Source organism: Coturnix japonica, chromosome 37 (genome assembly GCF_054131305.1).
Source record: "Coturnix japonica strain WE chromosome 37, WE-NBRP24, whole genome shotgun sequence".
Lineage (NCBI taxonomy): Eukaryota > Metazoa > Chordata > Aves > Galliformes > Phasianidae > Coturnix > Coturnix japonica.
The window spans coordinates 217,088-239,236 of NC_140699.1; the positions used below are offsets into that span (position 1 = coordinate 217,088).

The 22,149-nt window shown below is 40.9% G+C and overlaps 3 protein-coding genes across 3 annotated transcripts in view; 2 read left to right on the plus strand and 1 right to left on the minus strand.

Annotated features, from left to right (window-relative positions):
• LOC146754817 (obscurin-like) overlaps nt 1-22,149 on the minus strand; it is a gene marked incomplete at its 3' end in the record, with an annotated part of 206,275 nt that overhangs the window by 167,834 nt on the left and 16,292 nt on the right. The gene's annotated exons all lie outside the window — the stretch shown is intronic.
• On the plus strand, nt 1,474-6,883 carry LOC146754820 (uncharacterized). The gene is made up of 2 exons (XM_085526518.1): nt 1,474-5,875; nt 6,031-6,883. Exon 2 carries the CDS (start codon nt 6,097-6,099, stop codon nt 6,766-6,768), a length of 672 nt encoding a protein of 223 aa, XP_085382644.1. The 5' UTR covers nt 1,474-5,875; nt 6,031-6,096; the 3' UTR covers nt 6,769-6,883.
• Nucleotides 13,990-16,607, plus strand: LOC146754821 (uncharacterized). Its single transcript, XM_085526458.1, has 2 exons — nt 13,990-15,592; nt 15,748-16,607. Exon 2 carries the CDS (start codon nt 15,814-15,816, stop codon nt 16,483-16,485), a length of 672 nt encoding a protein of 223 aa, XP_085382584.1. The 5' UTR covers nt 13,990-15,592; nt 15,748-15,813; the 3' UTR covers nt 16,486-16,607.

Genomic DNA, 22,149 nt, shown 5'->3' on the forward strand with positions numbered 1-22,149 from the left:
AAAAGTCTTCCTGTCCTGGGATACAGGAAGAGAAGAACCATGCAATGAATGACTCCCACAGAAAAGGGAAGCTCAGGCACTCAACACAGAAGAGGCACCCTTGAAAGAGTCACAAAAATGATCATCTCAAGCTCTGCTTCAAAATATAATGTGAAGTTACCTTCACAAAAGCTGGACTTCAGCTTGAGCTCAAGTGCATCCATGCGTCTTACAGGCTTTTTACGTTCCCTAAGTTAAACATGGGAAGCTGTTGCCAAATGCACTTTGGCATAGAACTTCCTAATGGTCAAAGGACCACAATTATGTGCTTGAAAGAAAAAACATGAAGCTCATTTTCTGGAATTCTACATTCTTGTTCTGTAATTATTACTAGTTCTACAACACGTACTGTTTGAAGGTTTTCTTGTAGTTCTATTATTAAATACTGCAATAAGAGTCCACCAAAACATCTCAAGAAACTTCAGGAGATAAAGCTCCACGTAATCAAAACTGAAGAACTGAAGATAATTGGTCATCACTTCTTGAAATGTTATATATTACACTTCAAGAGCATTGCATTATGCTCCGATTAACACATGAAGCATAAAAGTCAATGAACTGAAAATCTTAAGAGCTTGCAGTTGTGCTCAGCTACCTCAGTTTTGAGGCACGTACTAAACATATTGATAGGTATGATATTGCCCAGAATAGATCCATAGAGAATACAACATTACCACTTGCAACACGTCGATCGCTGTAAAAAAACATTGAAATTTTGATGGAGGGGAGGAAGAAGAAAACCAACAAATCGGCAACACTGCTTTAAGTGTTATGCATTGAAGCCACAATCACTTTATTCAGTTTCAGCAATTCAAATGTTTTCCTGTTGATCAAGTTATTAGGTTTGGGAAGGTACACAGGAGATGAAAAGATTCATAAAAGAACACAGATAATATGAAACCAAAGTGGTATGGTAATTACTTCAAAGTATAAAATTTAAGATATGAAAATCATAGGCATAGAGGGGTGTATAAGTTATGACAGTGCTAAGCTATAAAAAACATCTGTTGTGTTGATAGAGAATGAAAATTTAAATAAAAACATTTCCTGGTCTGCTAAGCTGTAACAATATTCTTTTGTTTGTAATCCCTGTAATTTAACTGCTTGACAACTTCATTCACCCTTAGTAGCAAACACAGATATTGATTATCTCCGAACATCCTAACGACTGGAGACCGGGACACCAACCATAAATGTAGAGTTTCTGGTTCCAAGAGAAATTATAGCCTGCCCTACAAGATTGCACAATAAATCAGAGAACAAATCAGCCAACATAGGGCTCTGGGGTCACTGAAGTGATGTTGACACATTACAATAATGAGAACTTGAAACACCTCGTGCCCTATTGATTTTTAAGTTGAATCATTGCCACTGCAGGAGATTACAAGACTGTGTACTGGAATCATGACCCACATGGGAGAAGCTGATGAAAAATACAAACAATTGCACCAAAATAGTTCTTTACCTGCGCCTATTATAAATGAATACCCTTCCTTCTCCCCAGAAGGTCTCCGTTTGCAATTCAATGAGCATTTAACTGCTTAGCCATCTCACTTAAAGCATCCTTTCCTTTCTAGTTCCTTGTATATCTCTATTAATTATGTATGTAAAAGATGCAGATGTAAAGCCACACTTTAAGACACCCCACAGAAACTGTGAAATAGATAAACCAGTGCACGATAAATGCTTTTTCATGTCAAATAGCTTTTGTGTTTCATTTAATACCAAATTATTCCACAATACCAAAAAACAACAATCTTAATAATAAACACTGAAGCATTTCCAACCTTGAATGTTCCATGTAAATATCAAAAGTGCGTCTGTAGTAAACAGTATTTGAAGCTTTGCTTTATTCTTGCCAGCAAAAAATTTTAAACATTACTACAGTGTTCTTAATAAAGTGTACCTTTCTAGCAGCTTAAAAAACAGAAGGAATGGGCTAGTAACATAAGGAAGTGAAAGAATAACTCAATGAGGAATTTAATAGCCCATGGCAAACAGAAGAAACCTTCACCTCTCAATGCACTTAATAGGGAGAGGAATTAGAAGTTAGTTAAATCTATCCTAAAGAGCTAAGCTCCTCTTTAGACTCCTTGAAGACATGTTTTTAAGCTCTGCGCTTGGCATTTTTCTCTTTGGGAGGGAGGGAGGTGGAAATCTCAAATTGTTTCTCCAATAGCAAATTGTACACATCAGCTGCACTGAGCATCATAACAACATCAGCAGTAATCATTATTACAAGGGGAAAAAACACTAAAATACTTCAACAGTAGCACTTCCTGTGGAATAACTGGAGGGTCTACTGGCAATTCTAATTACCAACAGACAACACAGGAACTGCAGTACATGACAAGCTACTATAAAAGCAATCCTTCCCTGGAACAAAACTTCCCATCTTTTGCTCCCCTAACAATATTGGTAACAGTTGGGAACTGCAACAATACCTTAAGTGTATTTTGCTAATGTTGATCTAACTTAATTGTCTGGAAGAATGTAATAACTTTCACAATCATTTAACACTAGGCAGCATATCAGGTCTCCTTTCACCATTTTCATCAAAACTGAAGGGAAAAAAGTAGACGGGATAGTCTATTGAGAAAGAAATAACACTGAGGCTTCTTATTTTTTAAAGGAAAAGGAGAGTCAAAATAAATACCGACAGATGGTTGAGAGCACTAGAAAGTTCAACTCTCTTTACCGTGAAAGAACGTGCAATGAAAATTAACAGAAAAGCAGAGGGACATCACTGCTCCCTCTGCAACCTGTTAGTATTTTTCCAAACACAATAGGTAATATATATATAATGGTAGAAATCACTGTCACAGTGTGTTATTGAAGTTGAGTATCCATAGACATTTAAAGACTGTTCAAAATGGAATTGTGATATTTTCATATAAAAAACTTGTTTCCTTAGGAATTAAACTCATCTCCTCAACATGGAGTCAACTTATGGGATGTTCTAGATGTGCTTCTGGGACAGCTGCACAGATCTTCATCTGAATTACCTGGCACGCAATGCCCCATCCTGCAAAAACCAACAGAGGTATAGAAATAAGCTCAAATCTGATTAAGGTGTTGTATTTCTCCACATGGGGTTCTCTGTCTTTTTCTGGCAAAGCTTTCAGAAATGGTTGATAATTCACATCACATGACTTAAGCTCTTGGATAAATTTGTGTGGTTTCCATCATTTCCTTTGCAATACTGAAAAAGATACGGGGTTCTTTAGTTAACCACAAGATGTCACTGTTGTTAAATTCAAATTTGAAAAATGGCATATTTATCTGAACTGAAAAAAATAGAATGGTGAGGTACTGTTAATTTCACATTTTGTTTGTTCCTTCAAGGATATCACAGCAGTGATTAACTTAGCTGGATGATTCGACATCTTTCAGATTGTCTGACTCCAAACAATATGATCTGAACACAACCAGTTAATGCAAAAACATCATAATACTGTCAATATTAAAATACTTCTGCTATTTACTGACTCAAGAGGTATTGCTGGACTATTTTTGTATTCTTACCTCCTCCAAGTTCATAAGCCTCATTAAGAACATCAATGCATTATTATAGCACATTATATTTCTAAAAAGGATAAAAGTCTGCCCACATGGCAATGTGGAATTTGAACAAAATAAACTGCATGACAGGCCCATAAGGCTGCTGAGGCATCATACCCAAATGGGGGAGGGAATCCTACCATAACCTGCTCCATGACCCTTCAGCACGTGTCTTTTTGTGGTCTATCATTTTAAAACATAAAAAGCACTTCCTAGAAAATTCAGATTGATGCAAGGGCTGAACCTCATTCAATCCTGTCTCCCAGTCACTCGAGCTGTACAGAGAATGGAGACCTGAGATAACAGAATTCCTGTAAAATATGTTCTTTATACCTTATAACTAAAAATCCAACCATATATATTCTTTAGAACTGGATTTTGCTTGTTGCCATACCACGGACAAAAGATTCAAAGTAACTTTTCTTGAACACTTGCCTTCTTTTTGATATATCAGGACCATTTTTACTCTATAATCCCTTTGTATTCCTCACTAGCCCACTGTGCCCCATATTTGGGGTATGTTAAAAGTCACACCATATCACCTTCCAACTTCACACACTATAATGTGATTCATTCTTTTATACTGCCGTCACTAAAAAGTTGTCCCAAACAGGGGGATGGGAAGTAGGTTCTTGTAAAGTTCAGCTCCTGTGAGTGTTGGAGGCTGTTTAATTTGTTCTAAAAAGTCCAGAAGCAGATCTATGAATAACCACATAAGGAATAACAAATACATTTCCCTCACCACATTCAAGCTTTAAACTATCAGAAAAGAAAGCAGAAATGAAAAATACTACAATAGGTAGAGGTGTTTTATTCAGGCTTCCTGTTTCACCATCTGTATTGACATTTTTAACACTTCATCACAATGAGAAATTAGAAAAGGAATCGTAATTGTAAATATTGAATATGACTGCTACGTTTTCTCATTCCCTCTCTCATTTGTTATAAGATACTGCAGTGTATCTCGTGTCTCTCTTGTTAGCATTTCATAGAGCACTTCCACAAACATACGTTTGGTCTTGTTCTCAGCACTTTGTTCTGTCACCGCGACAGATGGCTTTACACTGAAGCATATGAAAATATTAAATTCTCCATAAACCTGTTGAAGTATGAAATGTCTGCAAGTAATCACTATCTTGGCAACTACTTCTTTAATACAGGTATTACAGTGTACTATGCAGTGTTCCCATACTGACTTCAGATTTGACATTGCCCACTCTAAACTCAGTTCTCACTCAGCTTATTTAGTAGTAGCACGGCTTGATTCAAAATGATGTCACTTCTAAGCAGAAAAGAGCATTTTAGTTATTGTCTTTCTGATTACCACTGAGTAATAAAATCACATTAGAAAGATTAAATTTAGTCACATCAGGTAATTGTGTCAGCGCATGAAGGAATCTGGAGCACTACAGGACTTGGTTTGTTTCTGTCTCCTCTCTGACATTAAGACAGATGTTATATTTATTTTCAACAGCTGTTGGTAGAACATTGTCCTCGCAGACTTGATTCCAGATTTCTCTCACATCATATTCTATCCTATGGCAAACTGGCCACTAGCTCTGCAAGCTTAAAGAGAGAGCAAAGAGGATGTTCACAATGCTTATCACTCTCATGACACCTATACTAAACCAAGAAAATTCACTTTCAATTTGCAAACCAGGACAAACGTGAATACTCCTTAAACATATATTAACAAAGCAGTCCAGAAAGAACCCTACAGCTCATCTAAGGTTGCAAGGCAGCATGGGCAGGGACACCTCCCATTGGGCCAGGCTACTCCATGCTCCGCCCAGCCCAGCCTTGAGCACTGCCAGAGATGGGGCACCCACAACTGCCTTGGACAGCCTGTATCCAGGCTCAGAAGTTCTTCCAGATATCCAACCTAAAACAATTCTCTTTGTCCTATCACTTTGCTCATGATAAAGTACTCGTCTCTAGCCTTTTCAGGCTGAACAGGCTTCCCCAGAACAAGACCAAGCAAGAGTCTTGACACCATAAAGTCATGGAGTGTGACATCACCGGGCAATGGACTGTGACCTCACAGCTCTGCACTGCTCATACTGGGGCGCAGCAGAGCCTGACCCAGCCGAGCTTGTTCCTGGTGTCTGGCTGAGCACGTTGGCGAGGTCTAGAGACCCAGCGAGGCTTTCTTGGTTTGTGCTGCGGGGTTTTGGGAGCTGTTCTCAGTGCCCAACCCCACCACATTCCCTGTATTTCCCTGGCACTGCCTGGATCAGGCAGCCGGGTCCCAAAAAGCGCAGTCGAGGCAGAGGAGGTGAGAGATGGGGGGTCACATCCCTGGGGTGGCCACAGGGTTCAGGGAGCTGCTAAGGCTGCATCTACAGCCAGCAGGGAATGGGGTGGCTGATGGACCAGGCCACAACTGCTGCCTACCCCAGGACACAAACTGACTATGGCATCTCCTTGCAGCATTTGGGACTCACTCCAGAAGGGGAGCACATTTCCATCTCCTGCTGCCCAGCCCAGAACGTGGCCATGGAGGAGCAGTTCTGTGCCATCTGCCGAGACGCAAGACCTGACACCTACGTGGTGCCCTGCGAGCACCACTTCTGTCTCCGCTGCATCCTGCAGTGGACCTTGAGGAAATTCACCTGCCCGCTCTGCAGGAGGCTCATGAGTACCATCCACTTCGCAGTGCGGGCAGATGGCTCTCTGCCCTGTGTCATCACGCTGCCATCCGAGTACGAGGCAGAGAGCCACGATACAGCCTCCCTGTGGGACGTGGCCGCCCCGCACCCAGCTCCATCGGGCAGCCCCACCGAGCACGGAGAAGAGGAGCTCCCCGGCACGTCCCACACGGCTCCAAGGGATGCAGACGCCGGTCCCAGCCTTACACCCGTCCCCGGGGAGGAGCACGAGCCCCAACGGGAGGCAGCAGCGGCACCTTCAGCCCAGGCCTGCAGCAGCAGCCCCCAACGGGAGGCAGCAGCGGCACCTTCAGCCCAGGCCTGCAGCAGCAGCCCCCAACGGGAGGCAGCAGCGGCACCTTCAGCCCAGGCCTGCAGCAGCAGCAGCAGCAGCCCCACCGCTGCCCAGCGGGGCAGGGACGGCTTGGCCCGCAGGTCCGGCCGCCCCAGGAAGAGGAGGGCCCGCAGCTCCTGGAGCACTTCGCAACCCCGAAAGAAGCCGCCCCCGCGGCACCATTAGCAGCATCCATCGTTGTTAATAAATAACATTGAGAACTACACGGCTGTTCTGCCTCGGTTCTACTCGGAGCAAAACGCGCAGCACGTGGGCGCTGCCCGAAATGGCGGCTGCTGTTCCTGGACTCGGGGCACGAGAGTTATTCAGTGCTCTACAGCAACGTTCCCTCGGGTTCTGCTGCTGTAAGCAGAGATCAGTGCCTGTCCCTCATCTCTCATGTGAGGAAGCAATAGGACTGGTGTTGGAATGGTGTCTCTCAAGTTCCAATGCAGAGAACTGCTGTGGCCAGCAGCATAAACAGAGAAAACACCAAATATCCTGATTTGTGAGGGACTCGCAAAGTTCACAGAATGATAGAGCAGCTTAGGTGCTTTTTAAGATCCTTTACAGCCCATTTCCTACCCCCTGCCACGGGCTGTTAGCCAGCCACCAGATCAGGCTGCCCAGGCTCCCCATCCAGCCTTCAACCCCTTCAAGGCCTCTCTCTTCACTCAGTGTAGCCCAGGAAAGCCAAAAGGTTGGACACCCACACTGAAACCCACAGCCATTGAAATACACTAAAATTCAATCACAGGGAACCACACTGTTGACCGGCCACCAGCTTGATGGTAACCCCATGTATATGATGGGTCTTTGAGTTCAACCCATCAGCCAGTTGTTCACATGCTTGTATAAGCTGTCTGCTGGACAGTCTGTATATCAAAAGCTTTGTTTAAACCTCCCAAATACCCCACATCCTTAGCCTTCCCTTGGTCCACACAGTGGGAAAGGTTGTCGTATGCATGCCTCCTATTGCACTCTATCTCAAATTAAAATTAGGCCCAAGAGAAGATCCAAAATCATACCAGAAATTTGTAGTAGGCCACTATATTGAGAATTCTATTTTTTGGTGGGAAAATGTTTGAAATACTGAATCATTGCCCTCCCTCACTTATGCATAATAATCAAACAACTGAATCAGAGCTTTGGTTAACCTATCTTCATGAAAAATACATACTAGAAATAGGTCTGCTGAGTGGGAAGTAACTTCAGTTTTTGAGACTTTCTACTAAAGTAAAAGGAACATACAGGGATAAGATAAATTAATTCTATATTATGTCTTTACATGTAAAACATGTAAAGAAAACATCTGAAACTTTCCTAAAAGCTTCCAGTGACAGAAATCCCATAATCTTCCTAGTCCAACTAATTAAATATTAAGTAGTTTTACTAACAGCAAGTCTTCCTAATACCTATTTTTTCTCTTGTTGCAATTAAAGTCCATAGATTCATGTCTTCCTCACTGCAGACACGGAGAAGAAAACATCAATGCTGTTACCTCCAAAAAAAAATAGAACTTTAAAATCTCTTCAAAGAAAAATAGTCTACTGCCTGTAATGTTGAGAGATCAAATAAAACATCTGATACTAACTCAAGTCAAATTTATTCTTCTAGTTCTCCTTCATGCAGGAAACTAAAAGGGAAATTTCTGAGTAGGAAAAAAAGGAATGATTCCTTTTAAAATGCCAAAATGAAACACCAAAGTTGTAACGCTATTACTTTCTTTCCATCCATGTTACCAGCTTTATTAAAATATTGATAAAATTTGTTAAATTTCTAAAATAATTTAAAAGAACCCTCAGCCTCCACTGTCACATTTGGGCATAGTGAATATGTAGGGCTTAGGATTTATTTAGGCTATTGTGTTGTTAATTTGTACCGTAAAGGAAGTAGAGACGTGGAGATGTTTTTCAAGTCTGAATTTAAATTAAGCTGTCCACGTTATTATGATGGATCAATGGCAGATTGCATTGAGAAATGAGGGATGAGTATTTTTTATCAGCAGTCTTGTCTCCCTGGTGGCTTTATCACACTGCCGGCACCAACTGCCGGCACCAACTGCCAACACCAACTGCCGGCACCAACTGCCGGCACCAACTGCCGGCACCAACTGCCAACACCAACTGCCAACACCAACTGCCGGCACCAACTGCCAACACCAACTGCCAACACCAACTGCCAACACCAACTGCCAACACCAACTGCCAACACCAACTGCCAACACCAACTGCCAACACCAACTGTGCATGCATTGTGCATGCATTGATGTTCACTGATAAGTCAACCTCTCCTTAATGAGACTGAGTAACAACCTATTGAGTAATAATAATACCTACACGTTCATAATTTTGCGAGTGAGATTTTTAAGCACTAAGGATTTCTGTAGCGTGCCTTCAGATTACCTGGCATGAGTTAGAAAGAAACAAGTTCCAGACACTACAATTAAAAGTGATGGTTTGGGTAAGAGAATGGAGGACAAAACCCAAAGACTCTTGAGAATTATTAACTTTCTAACACAAAAACACACACACAATAAGATAACATTTATTTATCTAGCTGCAAAATTGCTGCTACAAAACAATGAAAATTGCTGATCTTGGATTTGAGTTATGGCTCATAACGTTTCAAATAACTTTTAGAAACTGCCTAATTTCACATTGATTCAATTTAAGACTCACATACATTTATACGCTGCCTGATGGATTCTTATTAGGTAAGCTGTAAGTTCTGAACTGCTAAGCAGAAAGCTCTATTGAAGTAAGTATTACAGAAAGAAGAAAATATTAAATGTGAGTATATGCATACTGGAGAAAGAGTTCCCAGTCATCACTTTTCCAAAAGGCATAAAATATACAGATGGTGTGCTTCTACCTACTTTGTGTATTTCCAGATGCCAGGTATTTTTCACTTAATTGACAATCTGCTAACCTGCTTTAGCATTCCTCCTGAATCCGAAGAGCAATGGACAGATGGAAGAACACAAGCGTTTCTGCTGCGGGCCTTGAAGCACTACAGTTCTATGGAAACTAAATGTTGGTAAGATTCATGAAATAAGACCCGCTCCCAAAAATACAAGAATTAACACACAAGTGTAGATCGGATGTCCTTCTTTTCCTTTCTCCAGTAGGAGTCAAAAGTCTTCCTGTCCTGGGATACAGGAAGAGAAGAACCATGCAATGAATGACTCCCACAGAAAAGGGAAGCTCAGGCACTCAACACAGAAGAGGCACCCTTGAAAGAGTCACAAAAATGATCATCTCAAGCTCTGCTTCAAAATATAATGTGAAGTTACCTTCACAAAAGCTGGACTTCAGCTTGAGCTCAAGTGCATCCATGCGTCTTACAGGCTTTTTACGTTCCCTAAGTTAAACATGGGAAGCTGTTGCCAAATGCACTTTGGCATAGAACTTCCTAATGGTCAAAGGACCACAATTATGTGCTTGAAAGAAAAAACATGAAGCTCATTTTCTGGAATTCTACATTCTTGTTCTGTAATTATTACTAGTTCTACAACACGTACTGTTTGAAGGTTTTCTTGTAGTTCTATTATTAAATACTGCAATAAGAGTCCACCAAAACATCTCAAGAAACTTCAGGAGATAAAGCTCCACGTAATCAAAACTGAAGAACTGAAGATAATTGGTCATCACTTCTTGAAATGTTATATATTACACTTCAAGAGCATTGCATTATGCTCCGATTAACACATGAAGCATAAAAGTCAATGAACTGAAAATCTTAAGAGCTTGCAGTTGTGCTCAGCTACCTCAGTTTTGAGGCACGTACTAAACATATTGATAGGTATGATATTGCCCAGAATAGATCCATAGAGAATACAACATTACCACTTGCAACACGTCGATCGCTGTAAAAAAACATTGAAATTTTGATGGAGGGGAGGAAGAAGAAAACCAACAAATCGGCAACACTGCTTTAAGTGTTATGCATTGAAGCCACAATCACTTTATTCAGTTTCAGCAATTCAAATGTTTTCCTGTTGATCAAGTTATTAGGTTTGGGAAGGTACACAGGAGATGAAAAGATTCATAAAAGAACACAGATAATATGAAACCAAAGTGGTATGGTAATTACTTCAAAGTATAAAATTTAAGATATGAAAATCATAGGCATAGAGGGGTGTATAAGTTATGACAGTGCTAAGCTATAAAAAACATCTGTTGTGTTGATAGAGAATGAAAATTTAAATAAAAACATTTCCTGGTCTGCTAAGCTGTAACAATATTCTTTTGTTTGTAATCCCTGTAATTTAACTGCTTGACAACTTCATTCACCCTTAGTAGCAAACACAGATATTGATTATCTCCGAACATCCTAACGACTGGAGACCGGGACACCAACCATAAATGTAGAGTTTCTGGTTCCAAGAGAAATTATAGCCTGCCCTACAAGATTGCACAATAAATCAGAGAACAAATCAGCCAACATAGGGCTCTGGGGTCACTGAAGTGATGTTGACACATTACAATAATGAGAACTTGAAACACCTCATGCCCTATTGATTTTTAAGTTGAATCATTGCCACTGCAGGAGATTACAAGACTGTGTACTGGAATCATGACCCACATGGGAGAAGCTGATGAAAAATACAAACAATTGCACCAAAATAGTTCTTTACCTGCGCCTATTATAAATGAATACCCTTCCTTCTCCCCAGAAGGTCTCCGTTTGCAATTCAATGAGCATTTAACTGCTTAGCCATCTCACTTAAAGCATCCTTTCCTTTCTAGTTCCTTGTATATCTCTATTAATTATGTATGTAAAAGATGCAGATGTAAAGCCACACTTTAAGACACCCCACAGAAACTGTGAAATAGATAAACCAGTGCACGATAAATGCTTTTTCATGTCAAATAGCTTTTGTGTTTCATTTAATACCAAATTATTCCACAATACCAAAAAACAACAATCTTAATAATAAACACTGAAGCATTTCCAACCTTGAATGTTCCATGTAAATATCAAAAGTGCGTCTGTAGTAAACAGTATTTGAAGCTTTGCTTTATTCTTGCCAGCAAAAAATTTTAAACATTACTACAGTGTTCTTAATAAAGTGTACCTTTCTAGCAGCTTAAAAAACAGAAGGAATGGGCTAGTAACATAAGGAAGTGAAAGAATAACTCAATGAGGAATTTAATAGCCCATGGCAAACAGAAGAAACCTTCACCTCTCAATGCACTTAATAGGGAGAGGAATTAGAAGTTAGTTAAATCTATCCTAAAGAGCTAAGCTCCTCTTTAGACTCCTTGAAGACATGTTTTTAAGCTCTGCGCTTGGCATTTTTCTCTTTGGGAGGGAGGGAGGTGGAAATCTCAAATTGTTTCTCCAATAGCAAATTGTACACATCAGCTGCACTGAGCATCATAACAACATCAGCAGTAATCATTATTACAAGGGGAAAAAACACTAAAATACTTCAACAGTAGCACTTCCTGTGGAATAACTGGAGGGTCTACTGGCAATTCTAATTACCAACAGACAACACAGGAACTGCAGTACATGACAAGCTACTATAAAAGCAATCCTTCCCTGGAACAAAACTTCCCATCTTTTGCTCCCCTAACAATATTGGTAACAGTTGGGAACTGCAACAATACCTTAAGTGTATTTTGCTAATGTTGATCTAACTTAATTGTCTGGAAGAATGTAATAACTTTCACAATCATTTAACACTAGGCAGCATATCAGGTCTCCTTTCACCATTTTCATCAAAACTGAAGGGAAAAAAGTAGACGGGATAGTCTATTGAGAAAGAAATAACACTGAGGCTTCTTATTTTTTAAAGGAAAAGGAGAGTCAAAATAAATACCGACAGATGGTTGAGAGCACTAGAAAGTTCAACTCTCTTTACCGTGAAAGAACGTGCAATGAAAATTAACAGAAAAGCAGAGGGACATCACTGCTCCCTCTGCAACCTGTTAGTATTTTTCCAAACACAATAGGTAATATATATATAATGGTAGAAATCACTGTCACAGTGTGTTATTGAAGTTGAGTATCCATAGACATTTAAAGACTGTTCAAAATGGAATTGTGATATTTTCATATAAAAAACTTGTTTCCTTAGGAATTAAACTCATCTCCTCAACATGGAGTCAACTTATGGGATGTTCTAGATGTGCTTCTGGGACAGCTGCACAGATCTTCATCTGAATTACCTGGCACGCAATGCCCCATCCTGCAAAAACCAACAGAGGTATAGAAATAAGCTCAAATCTGATTAAGGTGTTGTATTTCTCCACATGGGGTTCTCTGTCTTTTTCTGGCAAAGCTTTCAGAAATGGTTGATAATTCACATCACATGACTTAAGCTCTTGGATAAATTTGTGTGGTTTCCATCATTTCCTTTGCAATACTGAAAAAGATACGGGGTTCTTTAGTTAACCACAAGATGTCACTGTTGTTAAATTCAAATTTGAAAAATGGCATATTTATCTGAACTGAAAAAAATAGAATGGTGAGGTACTGTTAATTTCACATTTTGTTTGTTCCTTCAAGGATATCACAGCAGTGATTAACTTAGCTGGATGATTCGACATCTTTCAGATTGTCTGACTCCAAACAATATGATCTGAACACAACCAGTTAATGCAAAAACATCATAATACTGTCAATATTAAAATACTTCTGCTATTTACTGACTCAAGAGGTATTGCTGGACTATTTTTGTATTCTTACCTCCTCCAAGTTCATAAGCCTCATTAAGAACATCAATGCATTATTATAGCACATTATATTTCTAAAAAGGATAAAAGTCTGCCCACATGGCAATGTGGAATTTGAACAAAATAAACTGCATGACAGGCCCATAAGGCTGCTGAGGCATCATACCCAAATGGGGGAGGGAATCCTACCATAACCTGCTCCATGACCCTTCAGCACGTGTCTTTTTGTGGTCTATCATTTTAAAACATAAAAAGCACTTCCTAGAAAATTCAGATTGATGCAAGGGCTGAACCTCATTCAATCCTGTCTCCCAGTCACTCGAGCTGTACAGAGAATGGAGACCTGAGATAACAGAATTCCTGTAAAATATGTTCTTTATACCTTATAACTAAAAATCCAACCATATATATTCTTTAGAACTGGATTTTGCTTGTTGCCATACCACGGACAAAAGATTCAAAGTAACTTTTCTTGGACACTTGCCTTCTTTTTGATATATCAGGACCATTTTTACTCTATAATCCCTTTGTATTCCTCACTAGCCCACTGTGCCCCATATTTGGGGTATGTTAAAAGTCACACCATATCACCTTCCAACTTCACACACTATAATGTGATTCATTCTTTTATACTGCCGTCACTAAAAAGTTGTCCCAAACAGGGGGATGGGAAGTAGGTTCTTGTAAAGTTCAGCTCCTGTGAGTGTTGGAGGCTGTTTAATTTGTTCTAAAAAGTCCAGAAGCAGATCTATGAATAACCACATAAGGAATAACAAATACATTTCCCTCACCACATTCAAGCTTTAAACTATCAGAAAAGAAAGCAGAAATGAAAAATACTACAATAGGTAGAGGTGTTTTATTCAGGCTTCCTGTTTCACCATCTGTATTGACATTTTTAACACTTCATCACAATGAGAAATTAGAAAAGGAATCGTAATTGTAAATATTGAATATGACTGCTACGTTTTCTCATTCCCTCTCTCATTTGTTATAAGATACTGCAGTGTATCTCGTGTCTCTCTTGTTAGCATTTCATAGAGCACTTCCACAAACATACGTTTGGTCTTGTTCTCAGCACTTTGTTCTGTCACCGCGACAGATGGCTTTACACTGAAGCATATGAAAATATTAAATTCTCCATAAACCTGTTGAAGTATGAAATGTCTGCAAGTAATCACTATCTTGGCAACTACTTCTTTAATACAGGTATTACAGTGTACTATGCAGTGTTCCCATACTGACTTCAGATTTGACATTGCCCACTCTAAACTCAGTTCTCACTCAGCTTATTTAGTAGTAGCACGGCTTGATTCAAAATGATGTCACTTCTAAGCAGAAAAGAGCATTTTAGTTATTGTCTTTCTGATTACCACTGAGTAATAAAATCACATTAGAAAGATTAAATTTAGTCACATCAGGTAATTGTGTCAGCGCATGAAGGAATCTGGAGCACTACAGGACTTGGTTTGTTTCTGTCTCCTCTCTGACATTAAGACAGATGTTATATTTATTTTCAACAGCTGTTGGTAGAACATTGTCCTCGCAGACTTGATTCCAGATTTCTCTCACATCATATTCTATCCTATGGCAAACTGGCCACTAGCTCTGCAAGCTTAAAGAGAGAGCAAAGAGGATGTTCACAATGCTTATCACTCTCATGACACCTATACTAAACCAAGAAAATTCACTTTCAATTTGCAAACCAGGACAAACGTGAATACTCCTTAAACATATATTAACAAAGCAGTCCAGAAAGAACCCTACAGCTCATCTAAGGTTGCAAGGCAGCATGGGCAGGGACACCTCCCATTGGGCCAGGCTACTCCATGCTCCGCCCAGCCCAGCCTTGAGCACTGCCAGAGATGGGGCACCCACAACTGCCTTGGACAGCCTGTATCCAGGCTCAGAAGTTCTTCCAGATATCCAACCTAAAACAATTCTCTTTGTCCTATCACTTTGCTCATGATAAAGTACTCGTCTCTAGCCTTTTCAGGCTGAACAGGCTTCCCCAGAACAAGACCAAGCAAGAGTCTTGACACCATAAAGTCATGGAGTGTGACATCACCGGGCAATGGACTGTGACCTCACAGCTCTGCACTGCTCATACTGGGGCGCAGCAGAGCCTGACCCAGCCGAGCTTGTTCCTGGTGTCTGGCTGAGCACGTTGGCGAGGTCTAGAGACCCAGCGAGGCTTTCTTGGTTTGTGCTGCGGGGTTTTGGGAGCTGTTCTCAGTGCCCAACCCCACCACATTCCCTGTATTTCCCTGGCACTGCCTGGATCAGGCAGCCGGGTCCCAAAAAGCGCAGTCGAGGCAGAGGAGGTGAGAGATGGGGGGTCACATCCCTGGGGTGGCCACAGGGTTCAGGGAGCTGCTAAGGCTGCATCTACAGCCAGCAGGGAATGGGGTGGCTGATGGACCAGGCCACAACTGCTGCCTACCCCAGGACACAAACTGACTATGGCATCTCCTTGCAGCATTTGGGACTCACTCCAGAAGGGGAGCACATTTCCATCTCCTGCTGCCCAGCCCAGAACGTGGCCATGGAGGAGCAGTTCTGTGCCATCTGCCGAGACGCAAGACCTGACACCTACGTGGTGCCCTGCGAGCACCACTTCTGTCTCCGCTGCATCCTGCAGTGGACCTTGAGGAAATTCACCTGCCCGCTCTGCAGGAGGCTCATGAGTACCATCCACTTCGCAGTGCGGGCAGATGGCTCTCTGCCCTGTGTCATCACGCTGCCATCCGAGTACGAGGCAGAGAGCCACGATACAGCCTCCCTGTGGGACGTGGCCGCCCCACACCCAGCTCCATCGGGCAGCCCCACCGAGCACGGAGAAGAGGAGCTCCCCGGCACGTCCCACACGGCTCCAAGGGATGCAGACGCCGGTCCCAGCCTTACACCCGTCCCCGGGGAGGAGCACGAGCCCCAACGGGAGGCAGCAGCGGCACCTTCAGCCCAGGCCTGCAGCAGCAGCCCCCAACGGGAGGCAGCAGCGGCACCTTCAGCCCAGGCCTGCAGCAGCAGCCCCCAACGGGAGGCAGCAGCGGCACCTTCAGCCCAGGCCTGCAGCAGCAGCAGCAGCAGCCCCACCGCTGCCCAGCGGGGCAGGGACGGCTTGGCCCGCAGGTCCGGCCGCCCCAGGAAGAGGAGGGCCCGCAGCTCCTGGAGCACTTCGCAACCCCGAAAGAAGCCGCCCCCGCGGCACCATTAGCAGCATCCATCGTTGTTAATAAATAACATTGAGAACTACACGGCTGTTCTGCCTCGGTTCTACTCGGAGCAAAACGCGCAGCACGTGGGCGCTGCCCGAAATGGCGGCTGCTGTTCCTGGACTCGGGGCACGAGAGTTATTCAGTGCTCTACAGCAACGTTCCCTCGGGTTCTGCTGCTGTAAGCAGAGATCAGTGCCTGTCCCTCATCTCTCATGTGAGGAAGCAATAGGACTGGTGTTGGAATGGTGTCTCTCAAGTTCCAATGCAGAGAACTGCTGTGGCCAGCAGCATAAACAGAGAAAACACCAAATATCCTGATTTGTGAGGGACTCGCAAAGTTCACAGAATGATAGAGCAGCTTAGGTGCTTTTTAAGATCCTTTACAGCCCATTTCCTACCCCCTGCCACGGGCTGTTAGCCAGCCACCAGATCAGGCTGCCCAGGCTCCCCATCCAGCCTTCAACCCCTTCAAGGCCTCTCTCTTCACTCAGTGTAGCCCAGGAAAGCCAAAAGGTTGGACACCCACACTGAAACCCACAGCCATTGAAATACACTAAAATTCAATCACAGGGAACCACACTGTTGACCGGCCACCAGCTTGATGGTAACCCCATGTATATGATGGGTCTTTGAGTTCAACCCATCAGCCAGTTGTTCACATGCTTGTATAAGCTGTCTGCTGGACAGTCTGTATATCAAAAGCTTTGTTTAAACCTCCCAAATACCCCACATCCTTAGCCTTCCCTTGGTCCACACAGTGGGAAAGGTTGTCGTATGCATGCCTCCTATTGCACTCTATCTCAAATTAAAATTAGGCCCAAGAGAAGATCCAAAATCATACCAGAAATTTGTAGTAGGCCACTATATTGAGAATTCTATTTTTTGGTGGGAAAATGTTTGAAATACTGAATCATTGCCCTCCCTCACTTATGCATAATAATCAAACAACTGAATCAGAGCTTTGGTTAACCTATCTTCATGAAAAATACATACTAGAAATAGGTCTGCTGAGTGGGAAGTAACTTCAGTTTTTGAGACTTTCTACTAAAGTAAAAGGAACATACAGGGATAAGATAAATTAATTCTATATTATGTCTTTACATGTAAAACATGTAAAGAAAACATCTGAAACTTTCCTAAAAGCTTCCAGTGACAGAAATCCCATAATCTTCCTAGTCCAACTAATTAAATATTAAGTAGTTTTACTAACAGCAAGTCTTCCTAATACCTATTTTTTCTCTTGTTGCAATTAAAGTCCATAGATTCATGTCTTCCTCACTGCAGACACGGAGAAGAAAACATCAATGCTGTTACCTCCAAAAAAAAATAGAACTTTAAAATCTCTTCAAAGAAAAATAGTCTACTGCCTGTAATGTTGAGAGATCAAATAAAACATCTGATACTAACTCAAGTCAAATTTATTCTTGTAGTTCTCCTTCATGCAGGAAACTAAAAGGGAAATTTCTGAGTAGGAAAAAAAGGAATGATTCCTTTTAAAATGCCAAAATGAAACACCAAAGTTGTAACGCTATTACTTTCTTTCCATCCATGTTACCAGCTTTATTAAAATATTGATAAAATTTGTTAAATTTCTAAAATAATTTAAAAGAACCCTCAGCCTCCACTGTCACATTTGGGCATAGTGAATATGTAGGGCTTAGGATTTATTTAGGCTATTGTGTTGTTAATTTGTACCGTAAAGGAAGTAGAGACGTGGAGATGTTTTTCAAGTCTGAATTTAAATTAAGCTGTCCACGTTATTATGATGGATCAATGGCAGATTGCATTGAGAAATGAGGGATGAGTATTTTTTATCAGCAGTCTTGTCTCCCTGGTGGCTTTATCACACTGCCGGCACCAACTGCCGGCACCAACTGCCGGCACCAACTGCCGGCACCAACTGCCAACACCAACTGCCGGCACCAACTGCCAACACCAACTGCCAACACCAACTGCCAACACCAACTGCCAACACCAACTGCCAACACCAACTGCCAACACCAACTGCCAACACCAACTGCCAACACCAACTGTGCATGCATTGTGCATGCATTGATGTTCACTGATAAGTCAACCTCTCCTTAATGAGACTGAGTAACAACCTATTGAGTAATAATAATACCTACACGTTCATAATTTTGCGAGTGAGATTTTTAAGCACTAAGGATTTCTGTAGCGTGCCTTCAGATTACCTGGCATGAGTTAGAAAGAAACAAGTTCCAGACACTACAATTAAAAGTGATGGTTTGGGTAAGAGAATGGAGGACAAAACCCAAAGACTCTTGAGAATTATTAACTTTCTAACACAAAAACACACACACAATAAGATAACATTTATTTATCTAGCTGCAAAATTGCTGCTACAAAACAATGAAAATTGCTGATCTTGGATTTGAGTTATGGCTCATAACGTTTCAAATAACTTTTAGAAACTGCCTAATTTCACATTGATTCAATTTAAGACTCACATACATTTATACGCTGCCTGATGGATTCTTATTAGGTAAGCTGTAAGTTCTGAACTGCTAAGCAGAAAGCTCTATTGAAGTAAGTATTACAGAAAGAAGAAAATATTAAATGTGAGTATATGCATACTGGAGAAAGAGTTCCCAGTCATCACTTTTCCAAAAGGCATAAAATATACAGATGGTGTGCTTCTACCTACTTTGTGTATTTCCAGATGCCAGGTATTTTTCACTTAATTGACAATCTGCTAACCTGCTTTAGCATTCCTCCTGAATCCGAAGAGCAATGGACAGATGGAAGAACACAAGCGTTTCTGCTGCGGGCCTTGAAGCACTACAGTTCTATGGAAACTAAATGTTGGTGAGATTCATGAAATAAGACCCGCTCCCAAAAATACAAGAATTAACACACAAGTGTAGATCGGATGTCCTTCTTTTCCTTTCTCCAGTAGGAGTCAAAAGTCTTCCTGTCCTGGGATACAGGAAGAGAAGAACCATGCAATGAATGACTCCCACAGAAAAGGGAAGCTCAGGCACTCAACACAGAAGAGGCACCCTTGAAAGAGTCACAAAAATGATCATCTCAAGCTCTGCTTCAAAATATAATGTGAAGTTACCTTCACAAAAGCTGGACTTCAGCTTGAGCTCAAGTGCATCCATGCGTCTTACAGGCTTTTTACGTTCCCTAAGTTAAACATGGGAAGCTGTTGCCAAATGCACTTTGGCATAGAACTTCCTAATGGTCAAAGGACCACAATTATGTGCTTGAAAGAAAAAACATGAAGCTCATTTTCTGGAATTCTACATTCTTGTTCTGTAATTATTACTAGTTCTACAACACGTACTGTTTGAAGGTTTTCTTGTAGTTCTATTATTAAATACTGCAATAAGAGTCCACCAAAACATCTCAAGAAACTTCAGGAGATAAAGCTCCACGTAATCAAAACTGAAGAACTGAAGATAATTGGTCATCACTTCTTGAAATGTTATATATTACACTTCAAGAGCATTGCATTATGCTCCGATTAACACATGAAGCATAAAAGTCAATGAACTGAAAATCTTAAGAGCTTGCAGTTGTGCTCAGCTACCTCAGTTTTGAGGCACGTACTAAACATATTGATAGGTATGATATTGCCCAGAATAGATCCATAGAGAATACAACATTACCACTTGCAACACGTCGATCGCTGTAAAAAAACATTGAAATTTTGATGGAGGGGAGGAAGAAGAAAACCAACAAATCGGCAACACTGCTTTAAGTGTTATGCATTGAAGCCACAATCACTTTATTCAGTTTCAGCAATTCAAATGTTTTCCTGTTGATCAAGTTATTAGGTTTGGGAAGGTACACAGGAGATGAAAAGATTCATAAAAGAACACAGATAATATGAAACCAAAGTGGTATGGTAATTACTTCAAAGTATAAAATTTAAGATATGAAAATCATAGGCATAGAGGGGTGTATAAGTTATGACAGTGCTAAGCTATAAAAAACATCTGTTGTGTTGATAGAGAATGAAAATTTAAATAAAAACATTTCCTGGTCTGCTAAGCTGTAACAATATTCTTTTGTTTGTAATCCCTGTAATTTAACTGCTTGACAACTTCATTCACCCTTAGTAGCAAACACAGATATTGATTATCTCCGAACATCCTAACGACTGGAGACCGGGACACCAACCATAAATGTAGAGTTTCTGGTTCCAAGAGAAATTATAGCCTGCCCTACAAGATTGCACAATAAATCAGAGAACAAATCAGCCAACATAGGGCTCTGGGGTCACTGAAGTGATGTTGACACATTACAATAATGAGAACTTGAAACACCTCATGCCCTATTGATTTTTAAGTTGAATCATTGCCACTGCAGGAGATTACAAGACTGTGTACTGGAATCATGACCCACATGGGAGAAGCTGATGAAAAATACAAACAATTGCACCAAAATAGTTCTTTACCTGCGCCTATTATAAATGAATACCCTTCCTTCTCCCCAGAAGGTCTCCGTTTGCAATTCAATGAGCATTTAACTGCTTAGCCATCTCACTTAAAGCATCCTTTCCTTTCTAGTTCCTTGTATATCTCTATTAATTATGTATGTAAAAGATGCAGATGTAAAGCCACACTTTAAGACACCCCACAGAAACTGTGAAATAGATAAACCAGTGCACGATAAATGCTTTTTCATGTCAAATAGCTTTTGTGTTTCATTTAATACCAAATTATTCCACAATACCAAAAAACAACAATCTTAATAATAAACACTGAAGCATTTCCAACCTTGAATGTTCCATGTAAATATCAAAAGTGCGTCTGTAGTAAACAGTATTTGAAGCTTTGCTTTATTCTTGCCAGCAAAAAATTTTAAACATTACTACAGTGTTCTTAATAAAGTGTACCTTTCTAGCAGCTTAAAAAACAGAAGGAATGGGCTAGTAACATAAGGAAGTGAAAGAATAACTCAATGAGGAATTTAATAGCCCATGGCAAACAGAAGAAACCTTCACCTCTCAATGCACTTAATAGGGAGAGGAATTAGAAGTTAGTTAAATCTATCCTAAAGAGCTAAGCTCCTCTTTAGACTCCTTGAAGACATGTTTTTAAGCTCTGCGCTTGGCATTTTTCTCTTTGGGAGGGAGGGAGGTGGAAATCTCAAATTGTTTCTCCAATAGCAAATTGTACACATCAGCTGCACTGAGCATCATAACAACATCAGCAGTAATCATTATTACAAGGGGAAAAAACACTAAAATACTTCAACAGTAGCACTTCCTGTGGAATAACTGGAGGGTCTACTGGCAATTCTAATTACCAACAGACAACACAGGAACTGCAGTACATGACAAGCTACTATAAAAGCAATCCTTCCCTGGAACAAAACTTCCCATCTTTTGCTCCCCTAACAATATTGGTAACAGTTGGGAACTGCAACAATACCTTAAGTGTATTTTGCTAATGTTGATCTAACTTAATTGTCTGGAAGAATGTAATAACTTTCACAATCATTTAACACTAGGCAGCATATCAGGTCTCCTTTCACCATTTTCATCAAAACTGAAGGGAAAAAAGTAGACGGGATAGTCTATTGAGAAAGAAATAACACTGAGGCTTCTTATTTTTTAAAGGAAAAGGAGAGTCAAAATAAATACCGACAGATGGTTGAGAGCACTAGAAAGTTCAACTCTCTTTACCGTG

Excerpts from the sequence above, each read along its gene's own strand:
- LOC146754820 (XM_085526518.1), top strand. The coding sequence starts at position 6,097 with ATGGAGGAGCAGTTCTGTGCCATCTGCCGAGACGCAAGACCTGACACC.
- LOC146754821 (XM_085526458.1), top strand. The coding sequence starts at position 15,814 with ATGGAGGAGCAGTTCTGTGCCATCTGCCGAGACGCAAGACCTGACACC.